Source organism: Pagrus major, chromosome 21 (genome assembly GCF_040436345.1).
Source record: "Pagrus major chromosome 21, Pma_NU_1.0".
NCBI classification, from domain to species: Eukaryota; Metazoa; Chordata; class Actinopteri; order Spariformes; family Sparidae; genus Pagrus; species Pagrus major.
Genome location: NC_133235.1, coordinates 21,711,890 through 21,735,171, shown reverse-complemented (window position 1 = coordinate 21,735,171; position 23,282 = coordinate 21,711,890). Strand labels below are relative to the sequence as shown.

Genomic DNA, 23,282 nt, shown 5'->3' with positions numbered 1-23,282 from the left:
ATTTGTTTTTACGGCCCACACTGGTCTGTTTTGCTTGACTCTTTCATCAACGTCTTCTCCAGCCAGCTGCTCTCGCAATTGGTTATCATCGAGCCAAATATTTCCCTTAGAATTTGATGAAGACCAAAACCGAGCATAAAGAACAACTATTGGAGTTTTTGTCAGGTCAGAAACATGACTACGTCCTGCTCTGCACGTCCTGGATGTGTAAATTGGCGACAGTTAGCATTTTAACATTAGCCCTTTTTAGCTTTATAAGGCCATAACATGTCATTTGTGCATGATGTAAATTTTTGGATTTCCAAGTGGCCTAAAAACAGATTAACATTGCTTTAATGACGGTATAGATGCCTTTACTCCAGTTGTACCACAACAGCTTTGATGGTTTGACTTCTATGTAATGTGTTGCAAAGCATGTTTAGCATGCTAACCAGCTAGCCCATTCCCGGTCCAAATGTCCTTTGCTAGCGGTGTAAACACCAACACTTCTCCAGTGCTCCGAGCTCCCAGTCCAGACTGCTATCTGCACGGCTAACTGAGCTAACTAGCTAACAGCAGCTATAGTTGGCAACAGTTAATGGCTGCTCTGGTGATATGCTGCTCCATATTTGTTTGGAGTATGAATTCAACAGGTGGCCAATACTTACATACTGCACCTTTTTTTTTTTTTTTAAATCAAAACAGGTGAAACCATATTTTATGAGTCAGTGGTCCAGGACCTTCATTGCAACTAGCCAATCATGTTTTTGTAATGTCATAGCTTAGCGACTTGGGGCAAAAAGACCTGAAAAATACGAACATGGGAGAAGTTATTCTTTCAAACATGTGTTTAATGTAGTGAAAGAGTCTATTTGCGCCACTCTCAGGAAGACTAGAGGCACATCCATGTGTTTCTAATGGGCACCCTTAAATAGGCATAAACATAGCCAAGTATTTTTGTTCCCTAAACCGAATCGAATGGCAACAGAAAACTGGAAATAATGAGTGAACTTTGAGTGAACATATTATTATCCTCATTAGGAGTAATAATATGTTCCTATTCATAACTCATTCAGCCAGAACAGCTTGCTCCAGGGGTGGACTTCACGTCACTTTTTTGCAAGTTGAAATGACGATCCTGGAGAGACATTTATTATGATGTTCCAGGAACAACATCAACATGAGTCGCAAAGCTACGACATCACCACAGCAGATTGGTCAGTTGAAATGACGGTCCTGGAACAGCATTAATTATGATGTTTTAGGAAAAACACGGTGGTATGAGATACACTATGCTGGTATACATGATGAAGTTCACCTGCTTGAATACCTAATTTACCCCGTTGTAGGGCTGAATAGCTAACAACAGAGTGAAGCGTGGAGTGGATTAATCCTAGTAAAAATGCCCCAAAAAATCCAAATCTAATGAGTAAAACTGTTCATTCTGAGAGCTTTTCATTATTGTTAACTCACTATCAGAATAATTTCCCAGAAATAAAGCTCACTGTATTTATTCACATACTTTTAGTCCTCTTGTAACTTGCACGTTGTTCCTGTGTTCACCTAATCTAGGAAACCGTATCGACTTTTGTTGCCTCGCTATTGATTTGTTGTTTGTTAAATAAATTGAACATCCGCATACTGTTGTGCCCTCATTTACATTGTCAACGCTAAGATGGCAGCGTGTTTATCCTAAAGCCTGGAATGGGGTGACCTCATTTTAGCTGATATAAGAGAACCGCCACCACATAATTAAAACCCGCACTCGACTTAATTTATTGTACTTATGCTTTGACAGCTGGCAGCTTGAGATCTCATTGGCCATTTGTCAACCTGTTGCTTAAACATGCGAGACAAAGTTGAGGGTTGTTGTGTAGTCGTGGTTCCTGCTGCACCGCTACGATCCTGGACTTTTCTGCCTCTGCGTTCGGTCTTCTTCGTCTCTGCAGTTGTCTCACTGTTGATTATGTTTCCCGTTTCAGCAGGGAGCAGACCAGCCACTGGGCATGCAGATGTTGTCGTAGATAATTAGACACTGAGCACAGTGGAGGATTATGAATGTGTCGTGATATTAAGCAGATGAAGGCCAGCTCAGGGGGACTGTACTCTTCACCTCAGGAAGGAAGGAAGGAGGGAAGAGGGCCCTGACAGTCGGATGTCTTATCATGCTGCCTTATCGCGCTCGGTACATTCTCACAGCGAGCTCGTATCACAAAGAGATCTCACTAGGCGGAGATTCATCAAAAGACAACACGCGTGTTAGTCTGATGTTATCTTCATTTTTATTTCTAATCCAATTAGTTAGATTTCCTTATGAACAGCAGTCGTCTAATGCTCCATTCTCACTGTTCATCACTGTTAATTTGAATAAAATCACACTCACTCACGTCACAAACCTGCCGAATTCTTTTGAATGCGTCAAAGTCTCGTTTAGCCTAATCCGAGCTTCTGACGTGCGAGTCTTAACGCTTGAGCCGCTCGTCGATAAAAGACTCCATGAAAGTTTTAATACAGTTTTTGTGAGGCGCGGGCTGAGAGAGTTGCCTCAGTAAAAGCCTCCACTTTGAGCTACTGAGCCTCAGGGTTGGTAGGATGTGTTCTGACTATCTGGGTCACTTCGCAGTGGAATATATTCTCTCTAAAAAAACTAAGTGTAGTGTTCTCAGATCAATACAGGCTATACTCAGATATGCCAGTTTCATTTAATATGCTCTCAGCTGCGTCTCCCCGATGAGTGTCTAATCTTCTCATCTTGGAGCAGACAGAGCGGCTGGACTGTTGGACACCGCTCGGGCTGCGGTGGACTGTCCAAAATAGAACCTGGTTGGTATTTTAGGCGATTTGAAGGACAGTATGTGCTTTTCATACTCTTGCATGAAAGATTGCATTTTGCTCCTTGGCATTGATAGACTGACAATAAAGTTTGTTTGATGTTTCAGTTGATGTATCTCAGCGGTATATATGTATATTGGCTCAAATGTTTGTTCCAAGTCCAGAAATGTGATTCTAAATCAAAGATGGATCGAAATGAGCTTTCGATTTCGATCATCAAAATCAAAAGCAGGATCAGCGATTCACTCTGTATTTTATATTTGTTTCTCAACACCTGTGCTTCCTTGCATGCATCCGCAGAAAAACACTCTATAAACTAACTGGTTGGATATGTTGGGTCTATTTCCTTTTTCAGAGATCTCTTGTTGATTTGTTTGAGAAGAGGGGTCACTCGGGACAGATTTGAGATACTGAACCTAGTGGCAAACTTAATTTCTATCTTTTTTTGTTAAACTCTTTCACTTTGGTATTATTTTGTGTTTCAGAATATTTATTCAACTTGCCTATCCCTAACATGCAAAAGGCCGCAAAGATATACTCAAGTTGTTGTGAAATTAAAAGAAGAACATCCTTGTTTTGAAAAAAAAAAACGTATAAATGACAGAACATAAAATGTTTAAAAAAAAAAACCGAATCAATTTGTGACCAAAAAATAAAAAGTGGATTTGAATCATTCATTTGGAGAATGGTGACATGCCTCTTGTATAATTGAATGCTTATAAGTTGGTTTCTAAAGTAGACATGGGACAATATGAACATTTCATAACACATTTATCCTATCCAACATTATTGCGATTCACAATATTATCCCGATATAATATGGATAATAGTAAAGTCATATGGAAAGACTTTAACCGTACATTTTATAAGAAAACTTTATTGGATCACAGAGAGGACACACATCTTTTTTTAGTGACAAACAAAGACTGTTAAATAAGTAATCATAAATCATAGGGTCAATAAATTTACTCACATCTGATTACTTGTTTTTGTGGCGGATACAATGTGCACGCCATACCTTCAGCTGTGGTGACATCCTGAGGCAATTCAAAATAAATCAGAAAACAATATAGGACTGTATGTCAGCAAGCTTGGTAGTCATTCATGTGAGGATATTTATGATTATCTCCATTCATGATCATCCCGATAATGGAAATTCACCACCACAATTCTCACTGCACTCTATATGTGTTCACTAGATATTAAACTATTTTTTATTTTTTTTGCAAGACCAGCAAGTGATTAAACTCCTGGCTCGATGTTCGGCCAGTGCGGCAACTTCTCTCATCGGTTCTAGCAGTTCCTCCTTCTTTTGTTTTATGAGTCAAATCTGAAGACATATCTTCACAGAGCCCTTTGAGTTAATGGTATTACGTAACTGAGCACATCCCATGGCATAGCAGTTATGTCATAAAGCTTTGAGTAATTACTTTTCATTTTGGATGAAACAGCAGTATAATCCCTGAACATATTAGAGCAATGCCAGCCCAGCATCAACCTTAAGCCCTGGGCTTTCCCTCTCTGGCAAAGAGTTGGTGCTGATGATTTTAAAGACATTTGTCATTTTGATGAACATTGTGTCAAGCAAAGGACTGACGGGGCTTTTTTTTTTAATAACCTGTAACTGAAGTTGACTTCATGCAGGGTTTTTGGTGCCAGAATGAAGTTTTTATTGAAAATAGGTGGACAGAGACAGACACAGACAGAAAATATAAGTGTTATTGTAAGATGTGTTCAAGTGTTTTGCCAAAATGCTCATATATCAACAATAGACACTGCCTCTCATTTAAATGCACAGGATGTGGCTAGGTTATATTCAAATCAATGAAAACAAAAGACAAAAGTTTGATGACGTCTTGCAATAGTGTGGGATCATGGGTCTTTTTGTCTTCTTCATTATCCAACAACTCTGATGTGGCTCAGGCAGAAATGTTCTCAGACAAGGTGACGTTTTAAAGCTTTATTCACATAATGTTTAGTCTCGCTTGCCTACTTTCTTTCTCACTCTCTGATGTTTCCCGTGTTTCCAGGAAGTTAAAGCAACCGGCGCGGGTGAAGGGGATATGACATGGGCCAAATTAAATACACCGTCAACTTGAAAAAGCAATATGGATTTCTCTGCTTTTCAACAGTGTTGGAAATGTTGAGAATACAAGTACACAACTCAACAACATATATAACAAAGGCCTAGTCATTGTCAGACATTTTAATGTGTAAATGTTACATATAATACCTTTTTTTTTGAAAGAGGGTTGTGGGAATTTTATGAAAATCTACAGCCAAGGTGTGGAGCGCTGCAAGCTTTATTTTTTATCACCTGGCAGAAATTATTAATGGAATCCACTCCAGTTTCTGAACTGTTGTAAATATTAATGAAGTTTGAACATGCACAGGTACAGATAAGTGAAACGTGTGATGAGGCCTGCAGTGCTTTGGGAAAACAAATTTGGTGAACAGGCTGCAATAATTCCTCTATATTCTGGGTCAACTCTTTGATAAGTCTATTTATTATCCCCTTGATATGCTTGACCTCATGTTGAATTTGCTGCCTCTGTGGGAAAAGTCACTTTTTACGATGGAGCTGCTAGGATTAGCATCCCAAGTAGCATCTACAGACGGCACAGTTTCCTTTCATTTCTCACTCTGCAATTTAACACGTCGCTGAGCTCTGGTGGGGAGGATTCTTTGTGTGACACATTGATGATATTTTGGTCACGTCTTTCCAAAAATAAACGTTTCGCTGCTTAACTAATTCTGGCTTGGAGCTGATCTTAAACGGGCTTCTCCTCAAAAACTTTTGAAGTGTGGAGTGATATTGAACATCTGGTATCCTGGAGGAACTCATAACCGAGCGTACTGTTGACGATAACTTGCTCTGCTCGGGTATTTTCGAACACTGAAGCACAGAGTGTCCAAATTCCTGCCCCGGAGGCCTGCCCGTCTGACATTTGTGTGACTCTCATTTGTGTTTTTTAATTTTGGACTCTCAGCAGTTGGTTTTTAAATCCACTGTGCTTGTGACTAAGGGCAAGGAAAATGGAGGTCAAGCCGTCAGTATTTTCATGAATCCACAGCGAGGATGTATTAACATTGGGCACGCCGCCTTCTGATAGAGCTGGGACAGGACTCCTGGGTCATATGTAAAGCACACATGGCACAATCTGTGATCTTAAGCAGGAGCTACGGAGGCCTGCAGGGACATTCCTGCGCAGTGTGCTCAAGTGTTGCTGCCGATCCTCATTTCACATTCTTAATTGGTTTCCATGCAGGGGTGGATTTCGAAATCGCTAACATGGTTTTGAGCCGCCTTTGTTCAGCCTACTGATAGAAGATGTTAAGTGCCTCAACTTTCAAAGCTAAAAATAGAAGCAAGCAGTAGCTATGGGACATAGTTTCTTGTGCATAATGCAGTACTATGAGAAGTGTTGTTGTTTGAATATCTCCTTTGTCCTTTTTATCTCTTTTGTTAATCAAGGCCCTGTTATTTAGCTTTAGGTGTTCAGAGGAGAAGTCACAGATTATCTTTACGATAAAATCCAGGATTATAATACTGCTGTTCTGCCAACTGAAGTTGCTTTGTTCTGATTTTATTCAATATATAAAAAAACAAAAATGTACCCCTTTACTGTACATATACGTGTACAGCAAGACCAATGTTATACTTCATGTACAGGTAAATCAGTAGTATATAAATAATCATATTTGCAGGTGGCAGCAGTGCTCCTGGTGAAGAAAATGCGACTAAATGGTCACAGTGCCATATACCTTCACTGTTGTCCAAAAACACATCAGTGAGCCACACTGTTGCCCTGGGTGACATGGTCCATCATTACAGCAAACATGGACACTAGTTTTATTTCGAGTCAGTGCCACATACACCATCCCGCTGCCATGAACACCGACTGAGTGGACCAGCAAATGTGTATTGATACACAGCTCAAAATAGTCCCCACCAAATGCACCATTTATTTCTGTTCTGTGCTTAAAGCTGTTTCAAAAAGGTCCCACATACATTTTAAAAATGGTTTAATACCTTCTTAAAAGGTTTACGTCTTAATTTGGAGCAAATAGGCTCGGGGCTGAGCGCCACAGACAGAAAAGGAAAGAAATAAGCAGTTAGTGGTTAGTTTGTCATGAATAATGCCTGCTTTTTTTCGCAAGCCAGTTCTTGTGTTTTCAACAAAAAGTTAATATTAGAATTACCAGAAAAACTGGGATTTTTTTGACCGCCATGCTCTGCTATCTGCTGTCTAAAGCCTTGAATGGATTATTGGGGAAACGTAGAGATTGTGAAGATCCTTTTCAGTTTTATTTTGTGTATCACTAATAATTCTTCTTTCTCCCCTCAGCTTTGGAGAGGAAGATGTCTATGCGACAGAGCAGAGATGAGTTGATCAAGAGAGGGGTGCTGAAAGAAATCTTTGAAAAAGGTGAGCTGATCTTATACAGTTACATTCTGATCAAATAGAGCTGGAAACTGTCTCGGCTTTAAATAGAAACTGCGAGAGAGGGGTAGATGTGGTGCACTAAATTGGAAGGTCTTCACTCATTCATCTCCTCATTAATCAGTAGTCTCTGAAGTGCACTCTTCAAGATTTGGCACGGGGCATCTCAAGATATAATCTTTCATTATAGAAATTTTGTAGGGTTTTATAAAGTCTTTGATCTTGATTTGATGTGCCTTATTCAAAGCTAGAGAGTATATTTGAGTCGGACAGCAGGGTGCTCAATGCCTCAGGACATGAAAAACAAAGTTGCCGAAGCTGAGAAAGTCCATCGACTCTTGCCGAGATGTGAACAGTTCAAATGAGGAGATATGAGACCTTTTTTCATATTTTATTGTTTTAAAAATTTAGCCTTTTGGTCAGTGTTCAGAAATAAGAACACAAAAAAAACTGACTTAAATCAAGTACAAGCCACTTCTCCGTGGCCTTACTGCATTATGTGAACCTTGAGCTCACAGTGAATTGGTAAGTAACTGATAAATTAAATAGCTCCCTCCCATATTTTTGTGCAATAGCTGTGCCACTCCTGGAATGCATATTAATGGGGGCAGGTGTGCTCAATTCTCCTGCCCAGTGACAACCTAGTTTCCATAATCAAAAAAAGGCTTGCGTGCACAGCTCGATAGATCAGCAGCAGATATTTTTACATTTACTATATCCGTGAAAACAGCGTTGTTTTATCAGCACTGACGTCCCTCTGATGGATAGATATACAACAAAGCTCATTCTGCTCCAGGATGCTAAAAAGAGGTATGGATACACGGGGACAAAAATAGAAATACATTTAAAAGAAAAGGAAAAACGTGCCAACCTTTCATCTGATTGGCTGCTTTAATGTAATTGGCTTAAACTGGACGTTGTCTTTGACTGGCACTCTGTGTGCCTGGATTTAATGCTGCACACACCAGCCAAACTCTCATACGAGTGTACTAGTCACCATCTCAATAGCTGAATTTAAAGATACGATCAGATCTTTTCTCTTGGAGATGCTTCAAAATTAACGTCTGATTACAATAAAGACTTTTTACTTGTATGTCTTCGATAATGGGATAAGAAAAAACAAAATAATCCCTTGAAAGACTTCCTAAACGTTAAAAATCAAGAGACTAACCTTGCTCATCAAATCATAAAGTGCTTAGCATTCATTTGGTTTCTGTTTAAAAGGCTGTTCAGTCAAGATGACAGTTGGGAACGGGGGAGAGCGCCCAAAAAAAAATGCATTGTTTGTCAGAATATGTGAGCAGCATTGTGAATTGCACTGTCAGCCTGAAAATGTGATCATGCAAAAACCATCAAATGGCTCGGCGCTCTAAAAGAATTAAAAAAGCAAAAGTTCTGTCAAACGGCACGGCTGACACCGTTCCTTGGTCTGGTTTGTGCTGATAAAAGACTCCTGGGTAGTTAAACAGTCTTAGCCTCCTGAATCCCCAACCACCCTTTGTCACAAAACTCAACGCCCCGAGTTCATTTCAAACTTTGTTGGAACAGTCTTCTTGGAAGTGGCTTTCTTGTGCAGTTATTTTCGATATTGATTGTTGCTCTTTTTTTTGTGTTTAGCGACTGTTGAGTTCCGCTCCTCGATGGATGGCGGAATTGGCACTCAGGAGCACTCTATTAAATCCTCGATGGTCTTGTCCACCAAGAAATCTGTCACCTACCCAGGTGACCTTCAGGATAACCCCGCCAAGCCGCCGCTGTACCACAAACAGCCTCCTGCTCTCCCTCCAAAGCCTTTCTCTAGGATCCCAAACCATAGCACAGGTCAGTGGTCTTCGTTAATGCTGGATCGCATGATTTTTCCCATCGACTCTATACGATATATATAATGCGTCCTTGGAAGTGCCTAAAGCAGGGGATGACTCCACTGGTTGCAAAAATAAGCCTATGAGAAAATGGTCCTACCTCTTGCTTGATTTATTGCCTCAGTAAACAGCTTCCTAATCAGTTTTTGGTCGCAAATGCTAGTTTCAAGTCCTCTTCAATAGAGCATGATTTTCTAAATTTTAATTTAGTAAATTTTGGTCCCATTAAGGGAAACACAGACGATAAATGCGTGTATGCTTTAGGGCTTAACTACCTTGTGATTGACAAGAAGCTGCCACAGCGTGTCTTCGGCTTTGCAATCACATCCTATCAGGATATCATCCCCGCACCCACTTTCTCATCCAAATACGATTACTATTGGTTCCAAAAAAACAAAATGGCGACTGCCTTTAATGCCAAACTCCAGGCTTCCACAATCCAGTGGGTGAAGTCACACTATACACTTGATTTACCCTTTTTCCAAACCAATGTACCCTACTGCTATTTATTTCAGCACCTCAGTAAATCTCCCACAGTAAATACAGAGAACTTGTTTCGGTTAATGAGTCATGGCTGCTGTTGCTTTAAACCCTACCTGCGTTGCCACACATGTGCAAAGGATTAGAGTAGTCTCATTAAATTCTCCTGAGGAGAGGTCAGCTGAGCTCTCTCTGTCATTGTCAATCTGTCAGTCAGAGGGGAAGTGGCATTACCCTGGCCTAATTCCCGCCACTCTGCACTGATGTCTGAGCCATGTCTCATCGTCCATGAGAGTTGTTTATCTGTCTGCACCAGCGAAGTGTAGAAGATGCCCTACACCACAAGTAAACCCAGTAGAAATGTTCAGTAATCCATCATTCTGTCCAGTTATACTTGATTTTATTTCTCTCTAGATTCTTGCCAGCCAATGAAGTTGCCCTGTATGCCCGGGGGAAAGCACTCTCCACCTCTGCCTCCCAAGAAAGTAATGATTTGTGTGCCTCCAGGGGGGCTGGACTCCCCCTCTCCATCCCCCAATCCCCTCAGCGGGCTCTCCCAAAAGTGCGTCCCTTCCCAGGGCATGTCCCTCCACCACGGCACCCTGCTGCCCTCCCAGCTCGCCGGTCTATCCAGTCTTCACCAGAGCCACGGTCACCCGCTGCAGCTCCAGTACGGCAGTTTGCACGCTCCCAGCCGCATCATCGAGGAGCTCAATAAAACCCTGGCGCTCTCCATGCAGAGGTTTGAAAGGTCAGTATCCGTCGGTGCTCAGGTCATTAAATCTGATTGTCGTCCAGTGACAGCAGGGAGGGATTATAGATCAGCCTCTATTTTTCTATCTATCTTTACACCACACATTATATCTTGGATGGATTTGGGGAATGAAATGTGTAAGGGTTTCATGCTGTCTAGCAAAGGTGCAATATGTAAGAAACATTCAAAAATAGCTAAAATGATCAGAACGCGAAGAAACAACAATTTTGACATTATGCCGAAGAAGTCTATGTATCGTGTTGCAATGATATCCGCTGAAGTTACCTTACAAACCAGCTAGTCCTGGCCCATCTGGTCTCCTAATTCCACTTTTTACCTAAGAGGCGATAGTCTGATGGTATAGCTCAGGCCTCCAGAAGTTGGTGCTGACTGATGCGTACCAGCTTCATATCTTCTCCTGAACACATCCCTGGACTCAGAGTCCTGGTCGAAGCCACGGTGAATCACCTCAGTAATGTATTTACTGTCCTCAAAATGGCCTCCAATGGTCTGGGAGCTTGCGTTCCGCCTAGGGCGTTCACGATATCAGATTTGTTTTCGGTCAAGTTCATATTATCTGTTTTTATCTAACGAATAACATTTGTTATACGAGTGTAGGGTGGTGGAGAGGGAGTCTGTGTAACCATAAATGTCTGTCGTAAGTAAATCAATGAGTAGCAGCCACACACCAGATCCATGCCACACACTAGCTAGGTATCAGTTATCTGTTACTGCAGCTTTTTTCTTCTTCCTTTTTCATTGCATGGCGATTTGCAACCAGTGTAAAGGTGCATTACCGACACCTACTACAACAAAGCGAGAACAGAAAGTAAACAAAATTGATTTAAGAGGCGCTGGATCATTTAGACGATGTTATCTTATGTCTATTATTAAGATGATATCAATATTTTTTTTTTTGAATAGCACAGTTGTTGTCAGTACTGGTTATTGGCGACAGCCCTACCGGATAACCAACACTTTCCCACAAAATCCATCTGGTTTGCTAACAGTCATATTGTACATTACAAAATGTGCCTTTACCTGATAAACAGAACCTTTTTTAATACTGATTGGCCCGTAGTGTTTCCATTATAAAAACTAACTTTCCTTCGTTTGATGACGCTCTGATTTATTAGCATGAAATTCAACCATCAAAGCGGCACTAATCGGAGTAATTACCGAAAAAAAAAGCATTATAATTGGCTTAGGGCGTCCTGTTTATTAGGTTTTATTTTTGTGTCGACTCTCGAACACATCCTGGTGTTATTGAGGTCGCGTCCTGCCATGTAGCGCTGGTGTACAGGTCTAAATCGGCACACTGCCTCACAGGGCAACATGGCCTAATTTTGAAGTAAATGTGTGTATGTGTGGGCACAGGCGCATGGAGTAGGCGTCCCTCCAGCAGTTGGCCTGACATAACATGACCAGCTGCTCTTTACAAGAGCTGCGTTTCTTCGTGTTTGGAGAAAAGGGACAGGATAGCAGCGGATTGGATATTATGTAAGCGCTTGCATTAGGATCCCTTTTTCACCAGAGTCATTTGGGCACGGATAAGGAAGTAATGGTCCTGACATCTCTCACAATTAGTCTGAAAGCTTGATAATGGTTACATAACAGTGGCTCATCATAAGAGGCTCCAACTAGACTGTGATTAATCAAATCTATCAAATATGTCTCCGGTTTCTGTGCTCCTGAGAGTTTTATATCTGTCACCTTGTTTTGAATTATAGAAATTGTATAATCTGTTACTCTTCTCCTCCGTGTAGTTCAGAGGATTGCATGGCATTGCGTAGGACTGCACAAAATTGTAGTTGGTGTGTATCCTTTGTGCTCCACTTTCATTGAGCTGGAGTTATACATCTCCTCTCCCTCTATACATGGATTCAAATCCCACTGAGCTATCATTGTACTGTGCACCAGAAGCCCCTTTATTGTTTTAAATCCCTTTTCTGTATTGAGGGTTATTGTTTCAGAGACATTACAATGGTATAGAGTCAGGCCTGAAAAATGTAAATGTGAATGCCTTCACTGTTAGGGGGAAGGGCGGGCTCATCCTCTTATATAGGCCACATGGTATGGCCATAAGAATTGACCCATGATTTTGTCCCTTTCACTCCACCAGCTCTGCACTGCACGGTGTTGGTCAGTGTGTTCCCCTGGACAGAAGAGAAGTGCCGTCTGTGATCATCGACTATGAGGATGACAAGGAGAACATGCCCAACGAGTCCGATTACGAAGACCTGCCCAGCATGTATAAGGACGAGGACGACGACGTGGATGATGATGAGGACGAGGACGACGAAGACGACGACTCGATATTTACAAGTGAGTGACGGCAGCAGTTGTGGTGACCTTGAGGAATCTGTTGCACAAATAAAGAGAAAGTTTGGTACAAAGTTGTCGGATAAATATAGGATTTCTCCAAGATGCTTGAATGTATCAACAGAGACTTTAAGATTTCTCTGATCTACTTGTTGTCTAAGGGGAAAGACAAAGGCAGGTTACGGAGAGTGCCAAAAAATAATAGTGTGCGTTGGCAGGAGAACTGTCTTCGCCTGTTTTATCGGTCAGGATGGCTCATGTTTACAGGTGTGTCAACACATTTGCTTGACTAATTCTGATCGACAGTACTGCTAGCTTCACCCGAAGGCTCTTTGAACTCGGATGTAGTTTGACCTTCAAAGCGGGGCCAAAACTGATGTTCACAGAAGTGTATCCAGCATCATGCTGTCACCCACGGAAACACTCTTCACTTGCGACCTCCCTGCAAAGCTGCTGAACTGTGCAAAGATGTCCGCGTCTTTGACACCGTCTCCTTGTTTTCCACATGGGAGCGCGTTGGAGGTTTTAAAGGTTGTGATTGGCCATGCGTGATGGGGTTGTTTAATATGCCACAGCAAGACTCTAAGGGGCATTGAAAGAGTGTGAGGAGTGCTTAAAGGTACAGGAAACATTACGGGTAAACATTTGATATGTTGTGCAGAACATCAAATCACAGTCAGATCACCATAGTTTAGATCATGAGATTTGAGAGCGAGACGTGTGTTTCTGGTTACTAGAAGAATTTATGCTGCTGTTATGTGTGCAAATAACGACTAATTAATGGTGATGTTAACGTGCCGATTTTCCTCACATTTATTTGTATTTCAGTTTTAAAATGTCATCTTTGTTTTTTTTCCTTTATTTGTGTAGTCTAACTCCAAGGTATAATCTAATTGAACCAGTTGAGACATACAGCAGAATGAAGAAAGAAGTAATTCCTGTAAATGAGGCCCTGGGTCTATGCTTCACGCCTGCGGCTCCCCTCATGTTTGACGTGATGTTTTGGTTTAGGTTCCCTGGCTCAGAAGGTGCTTAGGAAAGACTCCCTGGCCATCAAACTGAGTAATCGTCCATCCAAAAGAGAGCTGGAGGAGAAAAACATCCTGCCCATGCAGACGGATGAGGAGAGACTGGAGTCGAGGCAGCAGATAGGCACCAAACTCACAAGGTGAGACAGGTTGCGCGCATCCATTTTTTAAACTTGAATACATTAACTCACATGCAACATTTACGGGCCCAATGTTTTCAATAAACCTGCTTGATGATGCTGCAGCTGCCGAGAAAATGACACAGACGCTTCTCAGACAAACCGAGCGTTTTGACGTACTTTGGGCTGACGATGGCCCAATATCCTGGCTGATAGGACTGTGACTCAATCCAAAGCGAAGCAAATATGAGCCTTTTTTCTATCAAAACACTTTTATATCCTTTCATTTCTTCCTTCTCAACACCCGATAAGGATAAACGCTTTATCTCGTTAAAATGAGGCTCTGAAAATGGAGCTGACCTAATTTCAGCGATGCATCAGCCCCCCCTCTCTCTTCTCTCTTCTCTTGTCTTCTCTCTCGCGCTCACTCACTCACTCACTCACTCACTCACTCACTCTCTCTCCTCTTTCTTCCTCCTGCCTGACTTCCTCCCTCGCTGACTGAATCACCACGGTGATGCATGTGCCAAACTATCTCCACCCGACTCCTCCACACAGCAGCACCACGCAAGCAAGCCACTTCATACCAGCAGTTTACACACACTGTACACTGGTGCAGTGCGTACAAATCGCAGGAATTTGTATACATATGTTGAGATCATGAATGTGAGTTCTAGTAATTGAACAGATCAAACAACGTAATGTTTTTTTCCCCACAGGCCTCATTTGCTTGCTTTCGTCCCTCTCTTTGAACATGACTCGCTTGTTTGAATGAAGGGGGTGTAATGATGTTGTTGAGAGAGGAAGCGCCCGTCAAGCATATGGGTAAAAGTGAAAAACCCAGATAGGATAATAAGATGCGAGGCGTGGGAAATATGGTTGCAAGGGAAGGGATGGAGTATTATCTAGAGACATTGGCAGACAAGTCACTGTTCCCCACTGTGATTGGAACACAGCGCGTGTTCCCAGAAGGCCTGCCTGCTTAGTCGTCATGTTCCCAAACAGCGTCCTTTGCACAGTGTCATCTGATGCACAATTCCTAATTTCATGCTTTTTGCCAGCAGCTTTGTGTCCTGTAATGTTGTTGTGCGAGGCCAATCAGAATTGATTATGGTAACGCTATTTCGAGGACAGGCTGACCTCAACTTACTTCTGTTGACCTGATTCACTGGGAAAACCTCTGGAGAGCCCTTATCTCAAGGTTGGAAACTGAATGGAAGAGTTTCAGCTTTTCCCCTTGAGAAAGTTGACAAACACTGCTGTGTCTTTGCCTTAGTGTTCGTGATCCTTGTTCGCTTCAATATGTTTTCACTTATTATGCGATTATGTCTCTTACAGGAATAGTTTGACATGTGCTTGTTTGCTCTCTAGCTTTAGAGTTGGACGTGAAGATTGATACCACTCTCATGTCTGCCAGTTAGATTTGAAGCTACAGCTAGGAGGGGGTCAGCTTAGCTTAGCATAAAAGCTTGAAGAAGGGGGAGAAGGCTAGTAAAAATGTCCTCCTAATAAAAGGCTAGTAAAAACTCACAATTAAAAACCAAAACAATGAGCTGAAAGACGCTTAACTGCTAAACCCAAAAATCTTACTTTTTTGATGATAATTCTTTGTTAGGTTCACCCTTAAGAGTGACACCTTTCACCTTACACACAGGCTGTTTTCATGGATGTCCTAATGCATCTGGGTGCATGTTGCAGTACGCAGTGCTTTCCAGGCAACTCTGGCCCACAAACCACTGCACAGCGGAAGTTACGTCACATTTAATGAACCGCCGAGAGCACGCAGACAGATGACAGCTCATTAGCTGCATTCCAAATTGTATTCTTTTTCTATTTACTTCAAAGTGGACTTAGGATGTAGGAGCGAGAGGGGGTCAAAGCTTAAGGCGCAATGTCATGACGAAGTAGTATTTTCACATTGTATGCATACTGCATGTAGGAGTACGTACTTTGTGAGAGCAGCTGCAGTATGTACTAAAGATAAAAAGCATGGAACGCAGCTCTAGTTATTTGATTCTCATCTTAATAAATCTTGATTAGTGCAGCTACAAACAAATCTTTCTTCATATTAGCCACTTCATTAAACCTTGTGTAACTCCTTTATATAATTTCATTATTCTCAAGTCTCTCGTCATCATATTGCACAGACCAGGCAGACAAGCACTTAGCTGATAATGAGAGTGCTTTAAATAAACCTGGCTGTGACAGAAATTATTGGGGAAGGAGCGTCCATATGGATGTTTGCAGACTAGTCTGTGCATGTTTACTTACAGCAGCTGCGTTTTGGCTGGCGTGATGCTGATATAATGCTCGGGCCACACTGAGAGGCGTGGAGCTCCAGTCTGAGATCCGGTGTCTTGACTTTTCCCTCCGGTGGGAGAAGAAATGACACAAGATGAGACGAGACAAGGCACTCCGAGCACAGACCTAGGCCTGCATACAGTAGCTCACAGGGCTGAGCAGCTCCAGATGGCTGTCACATCTAACGAGATGGAGACAATCATTGATCCAGCGCCTACAGTTAGGTCCACCGCCGCAGGGTCCTGACACAGTGCTATAATAAGAGTCCCCTAGTTGAGAGCACTTAGAGTGACCTTTCAGAGATTGCCTTTGGGTGCTTTAGTCATTTCAGCCACTTAGAAATTGAGGAAATTGGAGATAATCTGTGCAAAATGTGTCTCTTCAGATGTTGCAGAAAATGGTGTGACAGTGTCTGACAGTCATGTTCCATGTGTCTTTGTGTGTGCTTGGTTTATTTTAGCTGTCTTGGTTGTTGAAACCTTTCAGCTGGTGCGTGATGGTGTCATAATCTCCTTTGCCTTATTCAGCATCGGATGAAAGCTGAGTCTTCTGGAAATATGCCTTTTACTGGCCTTCTCCCCTGCATTGCACCAACGTATTATCATGCAGGCTTTCAATTAGGAGAGAAGGATTGGTGATCATGGCTGAGCAAAATGTGTCGTGACGTTCACCTGTCAAGCTATCAAAAGGGAAGGGCTTATATAAGATGCAGTGGAAAAAACAACATTTAACTATGTTGCTCATAAATAAGTTGTACTCAAGCTAAAGCAAGGAAACGCTGAGTTTATGTATATTTAATTCAGTTTGGGACTAACACGTTGCAGTTTACTCTTAAGTCGAGAGTTGTCAGTTGTGATGGTACCCATGCTGTGAGACAAAATGTCAATAAGATAACCTTGCTGGCAGTTGCAGTCAAAGCTGTGGAGTGAAAACTGGGCAAAATGTAGAAACTGTGCAGCTTTCTCTGAGCTACGCATCACTACATGTACCACTGAAGAACAGCACAGATTTTCCTCTGAACTGTGATAGTTGATGATTACATGCTATTACATGTAAAGTAGGTTGATTTGCATGATGAACTTCAGCTTTTTCCCCCCCTCATATTGATTCAGTGTTGCCATGCCGACCTAGCGCCTGTGATTATGTGCTGACCATGGATGCATGTTTCTTCCAGGCGCTTGAGTCAGAGACCCACAGCAGAGGAGCTGGAACAGAGGAACATCCTCAAACGTGAGTGTCTCAAACTTGTATATTTAACATTTTCTCTAAGCTGGACGGTTCACACCAAAATCAAAAATACATATTTTTCATCTTACGTCTAGTACTATTTTTCCATCTAGATTGTTTTGTTGCCGGTTGCAGACTTTTGGAGATATCAGCTGTAGAGTTATCTGCTTTCTCTTGAATATAATGGAGCCAGATGGCACTCGGCTTGTGGCGGTCAAAGTGCCAAAAAATTACATTTGAAAAACTCAACAATAATGTGTCTTTTATAGAAATCATGACCTAGTTATTCAAGACAATCCACAGACCTTGTTGTGGGCAGTTCCACGTAGGAACTGATTTCTCTCTACCGAACTACAACCACCAACGTATCACCGTGCAGAAGGGAGCGTGCTCATGAATGTAAACATTAATGGTGTCCTCCTTGGCTGAGCTGTATCGTTAGCCAGCTTAGTTAGGTTAGTTAGCAAGCCTCTCGTCCATGAGTAGATGCACGCACAGTGATATGGAAAGAAAATAGTTCCTACTTGAAACTGCACGCAACAAGCTCTGTGGATCATCTTGAATAACCGCGTCATAATTCCTGGAAGGGGACATCTAAATCTAGATGGATAAATAGCGCTACAGGCAAGAGGAAATAAATGAATTTTTGACTGTGGTGAACTGTCCCTTTTTAAAAAAACAAAACATACATAGCAGTAATAAAACAGGTAAAATGCCCTCTCTAACTGTAAATTAAATACACTGCAGCAAAGCGTGACTCCATATTTGTAGCAGTCGTCAGTGCATGCAGGCTTCACATAGTGCAGCCTGGTGCTTTGAGGGGCCTGGTTATGTGAGAGCTAGTTGCGAGCATCTCTTCCCTTTTATTCCTCCTCGGTCTGCCGTTTCATCTGAGGCATGCAGGCAGGCAGCAGGGCTCCCTGAGGAGTCACGTCGAGGGAGACTGGTTCCTCAGCTCAAACACATGCAGTATCAGAGAGAAGCAGTTCTGTTGCCTGGGACTTTGCGGCTCTCACATCAAAGGCTGATTTACCAGCAGTCCCTGCGCTCCTAGAGGCTCCTGCATGATTGGCAGAGTGCAGGGGGAAAACACAAAGGCGAAGAATTCATGAGTGACAAGTCATGTCCTCACCGTCAGTCTCGCATATACAGTAACAAGGTTAAACAAACAGGCTTTATGTTCAGGAGAGTTAACCGTCTGGAATCCAAAAATGGGAATAGCACTACAGTAAGTGTTTAGCACAAGCACAAATTCAGTTTGACTGCTGAAGCCTTTGCAAACAGGAGCAGCGTCCCAGCATGCTTCTTGTTTGCTCTTGTCTCGCCTTTTAACTTGCTCCTCTGAGCCTCTGTCTCTGTTAAATGACTTATAGTACAAGACGTGGATGATTTATTTTTTTTTTTTTAAGAGATGTAAGACCTCAATGTGATCAGCATTTTTTTTCCTTGTAAAATCCTTAAATAGGCCAATCACTTGATCGTAAACATGGACTAAAAAGCCCTGGGACAACTTGAAAGGAACAAAGCAATCATTCTCCCCTGATACTCATCCCTAACAGTATTAAACAGCCAATGATGGAAAATATTTTAGGATATAAGAAACTTATCCAATTTAGTGTGAGTCTAATGAGCCATATTATGCAAATGGTGTGTTTGTTCCCCCTTTCAGTGATTTCCAAACATTTCTATTTGCATGTGCCCGAACTGGCGGTGTAACACTCAACCTCTCATTCTCTGCAGCTCGCAATGAGCAAGAGGAAATGGAGGAGAAGCGGGAGATCAAACGAAGGCTAACACGAAAGGTGAGTCCAAAATAGCTCCAAAGGTGCAAACCCACATTTGTTCTGTGATCTTTGGAGGGGGTAAATTGTCGGCCAGCATAAACAAACACTGTGACAGTGACTCATCTGTAGTGAGAAGTCAGAGTCTCGTCTGTTACGGACGTGTTGTTGTAGTTCTCAGGTCTCCCCCAGGAGACAACAATGCCCTTGTTGCCCTTGGTCCCTCAGCATTTTGGCTGCCAAATCCTTCGACCCCATAGGGAGGTGTTGAGCATGTTCCCATCACTTTCAATTAGATTATAGCACTTCCTGCTCACCTGCAGACATGCTGCTCAAAGCAAAAAATCTCACAGCTGTTGAGGTATTTTATTTTATGCATCGCATGCCTTATGGTATGCAGTGTAGAAAGTTCACTGGTGCCATATTTGTGTTTTAAGCTAAATGTACTGTATATACCTGTAGGTTAACGTAATATAGAATAAAAATGTAGTATAGAGTATTGCCTGACTAAAACTGGATTTTAGGAGGTGGATACAGATTTAAGAGTTAAAAAAATAAAAATATGTGCTGGATATTTCCAACTTTACACCTGTTCAGGGCCTACAGATGAAAACTTAGCCTACTAGCAAATTCTGGCATATTTACAGTAATGTTAATGTGAAAAAAGCGGAATAATGATGATAATAATAAAGATATCTGCTAATTCTGATTTTTATACTTAGCGACATAACAAATGTTATTTGAAAATGTTGGCTAAGGTATAACACACCAGTGTGCTTTTATATGGACGCTGAAACAGTCAAAATAAAAAAATAGATAAACAAATAAATGGCTCAATAAATACATAGCTGTGGCATTAAATGCACTACAAAAATATTAAAAATACATGTTGGCACTAATTCATGAAATATGACATACATTGAAATTTATGTTTTATTTTGCTCCTGTATTCATTAACCTTTTATATTAATTACCCTATCTATTTGATTTCCCATTTTTTTTATTCACTTTTAAAGGTTTTTTTTTAACTTTACATATTTATTTATGTTTTATTTTCCCTTTGCATTTTCCCTGCTATTTCTTTCCCTAGTTTATTTCTGTATTTTCTTATTACATTTATTTATGAATTTCTGCTTTTGACTGTTTCAGTCCTCTGTACTTGTCTTGGGTTCTCTCTGATGAACCTACATTAGAAATACAATGTTCAAGTTTCTATAAGGAGTTGGAATATATGTGGTTCTAAAAAGTTGCTCACCAAGATGGGGAGTAGCAATACTTTACCTGGTTTTCTTTTCTTTAACTTTGTTTTTCTGCTCTTGTTCCAGTTGAGCCAGAGGCCCACTGTAGAGGAGCTGAGACAGGCCAAAATTCTCATCCGATTCAGTGACTACGTGGAGGTGTCAGATGCCCAGGACTATGACAGGCGGGCAGATAAACCCTGGACCCGGCTCACAGCAGCTGACAAGGCCAGTATCACTTACACTAATCTAACAGTTAAATTGAGATAATCTTGAAATAATCCCAGGATCCCTCCTTGCCTGCTTTCAAATGTCTTCAAACACCATCGTGCACCCCTTGCCCCCTCCCCCCTCCCGTCTGAGCCTCATGTGATGCAACCCGTAAGGCAGGAGAGTAATGGCCGGAGGATGTGTTCCTCCTCTCTAGTTACAGCAAGTTCCACCTCAGCTGTTTGGTTCCCTGATGTGAGTAAACACCCTGGAGCAGTCCTGCTGCTCGCTGCCCAGCGGTCCACGCTTCTAACTTTTAATGAGTTCTTGATTTTTTTTGCGGTGCAGCAATGCTGCCTCCTTTGCTTTGATGCTGCGCAGCTCTGAGCACGCCAGGTCACACCTGAGGACCACTCATGTGGAAATCACGGGGATTCAGCGTTTTGATTATGCAACAACTCCCCTTACATAAGAGCATAATCGGACGAGCAGTGCCTCAGGACCCCTCAGCCGCAGCGCTTCTCAGCTGACATTTTTTCCTGCTTCTACCATCTAAACACAGATTTGAATATTGTTTGCTCTCCTGTCTCTGAAGCATCCTCCCCAAGGCTGGAGACGTCCCCCTTGAGTCATACTAGATAGCAACAACAATGACATCACCTGGCTGGGTTGCTATCACACAACCTATTAGAGGAGACATATGATTTTAATAAAGGCACAGCACACCATTTTATTTCCTGGAATTTTGACTCATCCCCACTTTTAGAATCTCTTTGCCATCTTTGTGCCCTTGGGCAAGGCACTCGGTCCTCCACTGCTCCAGTGGTGTAACTTAAAAGGTCACGGTTCACTGGGCATTGTCCCAAATGAGTGTGTGTCTAACTACATGAATGGGAAACAGCTTTGGGTTGTGCTCTAATACCTTCCTGGAAAAGAGAAGAAGTACTGCTGGTAAATGCGTACCTCTGCTCTTTGGTGATTTGGGACTATATTACACATTGTGTAATTCATACATCTGATCTCAGCTCCCTTGGATTCATCAAACTATTTGTTTTGAACAATGTTCAGGTGTCAAAATCTCAAAAATGAGAGAAAGCATTGCTTCTCTAATGTTTTTTCTCTCAGAAGTTTATAGTGTCACTAGAGATCTGAGGTATGTAAGAATGTTAGGTTCTTTTATTCACGCTGTGCTGAATGCCAGTGATAGCAGGGTAAAGTTGTGTTTTTCTGTTTGAGTAAGTTTAAGAGATGAGTGGTAGGTATTTTGTATTTTGCCTGACAGAAGATGTGGTTTTCAAGAAAATACTTTCAGAGCTTCTCTTTACATATTTGAAATACTTAAAATACATTATTCAGTGTTTCATTTTATACTCAAGTAAGACTCATTTTTATCTCCAGGTTTAAACTCTATATTAACTGTACAGCAATTACCCTAGTTACAATCTTTGGATACTCTGTTATAATGGTACTGTTTTGGTTGCTTGTAAAGCTGGAGATCCTAGAAATATATTTACTCCACTGCACTTATATTTTTTGCTCTTGAACAAGACATCTGCTAAGTGCCCGGTCTTATGGTCATCTGAAAGATCCAGTGCATCACCTACGCCCAAATTATGTGGGAAAGTAGCAGAGCTCACCTTTAGGGTCAGATCAGACCCATATTTTTGGGCTCTTATTTTAAATCTCCTCAAAGCTCTTCATAAAGGAGGACTGCTAGGACTGAGTGACAAAATCAGATGTCACAATACAAATACTACGACAGTGTTGTAGGGATGACTATTTGTACTTCCACAAAATATTAATACAAGAGCTTTTTTGATAAACATTCATTGGCAATGTGAATATAATGACTAATTGGGTAAATGCAAGTATTGAAACAAGTAGAACAGTCTGGTAAGTTCAGACATAACATCACTCTACTGTTAAACCAGGAAAAGACACTTGTAACATATAAAGACATAATAAACAAAATCTAAGATGATATATAGTCTCATATCACAATAACACTCATGTACTTAAGGAGGAAATGGAGTACGGCTTGATGTATCTCCAATCTTTGCCATTATTTTTAGTACTTTTTCAATCTAAAATGTGTTTGTAATCTTTAGGTTTTGATCCAAGAACTGACTGACGGCCTTGGGGTTCTAAAAATACTATTACGTCTATATATTTTATGTGTTTTAACATATGTAAATCCATGGTATCACCTATTCATCGTAGTTGAATCACAAGCGGACTACCTGAGCAGACCAGCAACAGATTGCATATTATTGTTCATACTCTTAGATGTCTCAAGAGGAGGAAATTGAGGGCTCTTATGATGCGAGAAGGGATTCGGCGGAATCATTCATGGCCTCGAGATAAGCCTAAATGATGCATGAAGCATGCTAAAAGGAGGTAGAGTCGGAGCTTAGAGGCTGCAGTTTGTGTACTAAGCCCTCTGCAGCTTTTTCTCAAATTCCCTTCTTGTTTGTCCTCTGCAGGCAGCTATACGGAAGGAGCTCAACGACTTCAAGAGCAATGAGATGGAAGTGCACGAGTCGAGTCGCCATTTAACCAGGTAATGTGCAGGATCACGTGTGACCGTGCATGCCTCAATATCAACTTCAGTGTGCAGCTGGAGTGATTTGTATGCTGTATTGGCTGTACAGTGCAGCGAGCTCCAGCTGAGGTGATGAAATGTGATGAAATGTTTGAAACAATA

General features: G+C 41.6%; 1 protein-coding gene across 1 annotated transcript in view; it reads left to right on the top strand.

Moving 5' to 3' along the window:
* The window catches only part of LOC141016273 (phosphatase and actin regulator 1-like), a 31,502-nt gene that overhangs the window by 5,870 nt on the left and 2,350 nt on the right, over positions 1-23,282 (top strand). The window contains exons 3-11 of the mRNA XM_073490535.1: positions 7,161-7,241; positions 8,874-9,077; positions 10,013-10,349; positions 12,475-12,677; positions 13,686-13,842; positions 17,297-17,352; positions 19,090-19,151; positions 20,456-20,596; positions 23,062-23,138. Coding sequence (XP_073346636.1) covers positions 7,161-7,241; positions 8,874-9,077; positions 10,013-10,349; positions 12,475-12,677; positions 13,686-13,842; positions 17,297-17,352; positions 19,090-19,151; positions 20,456-20,596; positions 23,062-23,138 — 1,318 coding nt within the window. The remainder of the gene's footprint in view (positions 1-7,160; positions 7,242-8,873; positions 9,078-10,012; positions 10,350-12,474; positions 12,678-13,685; positions 13,843-17,296; positions 17,353-19,089; positions 19,152-20,455; positions 20,597-23,061; positions 23,139-23,282) is intronic.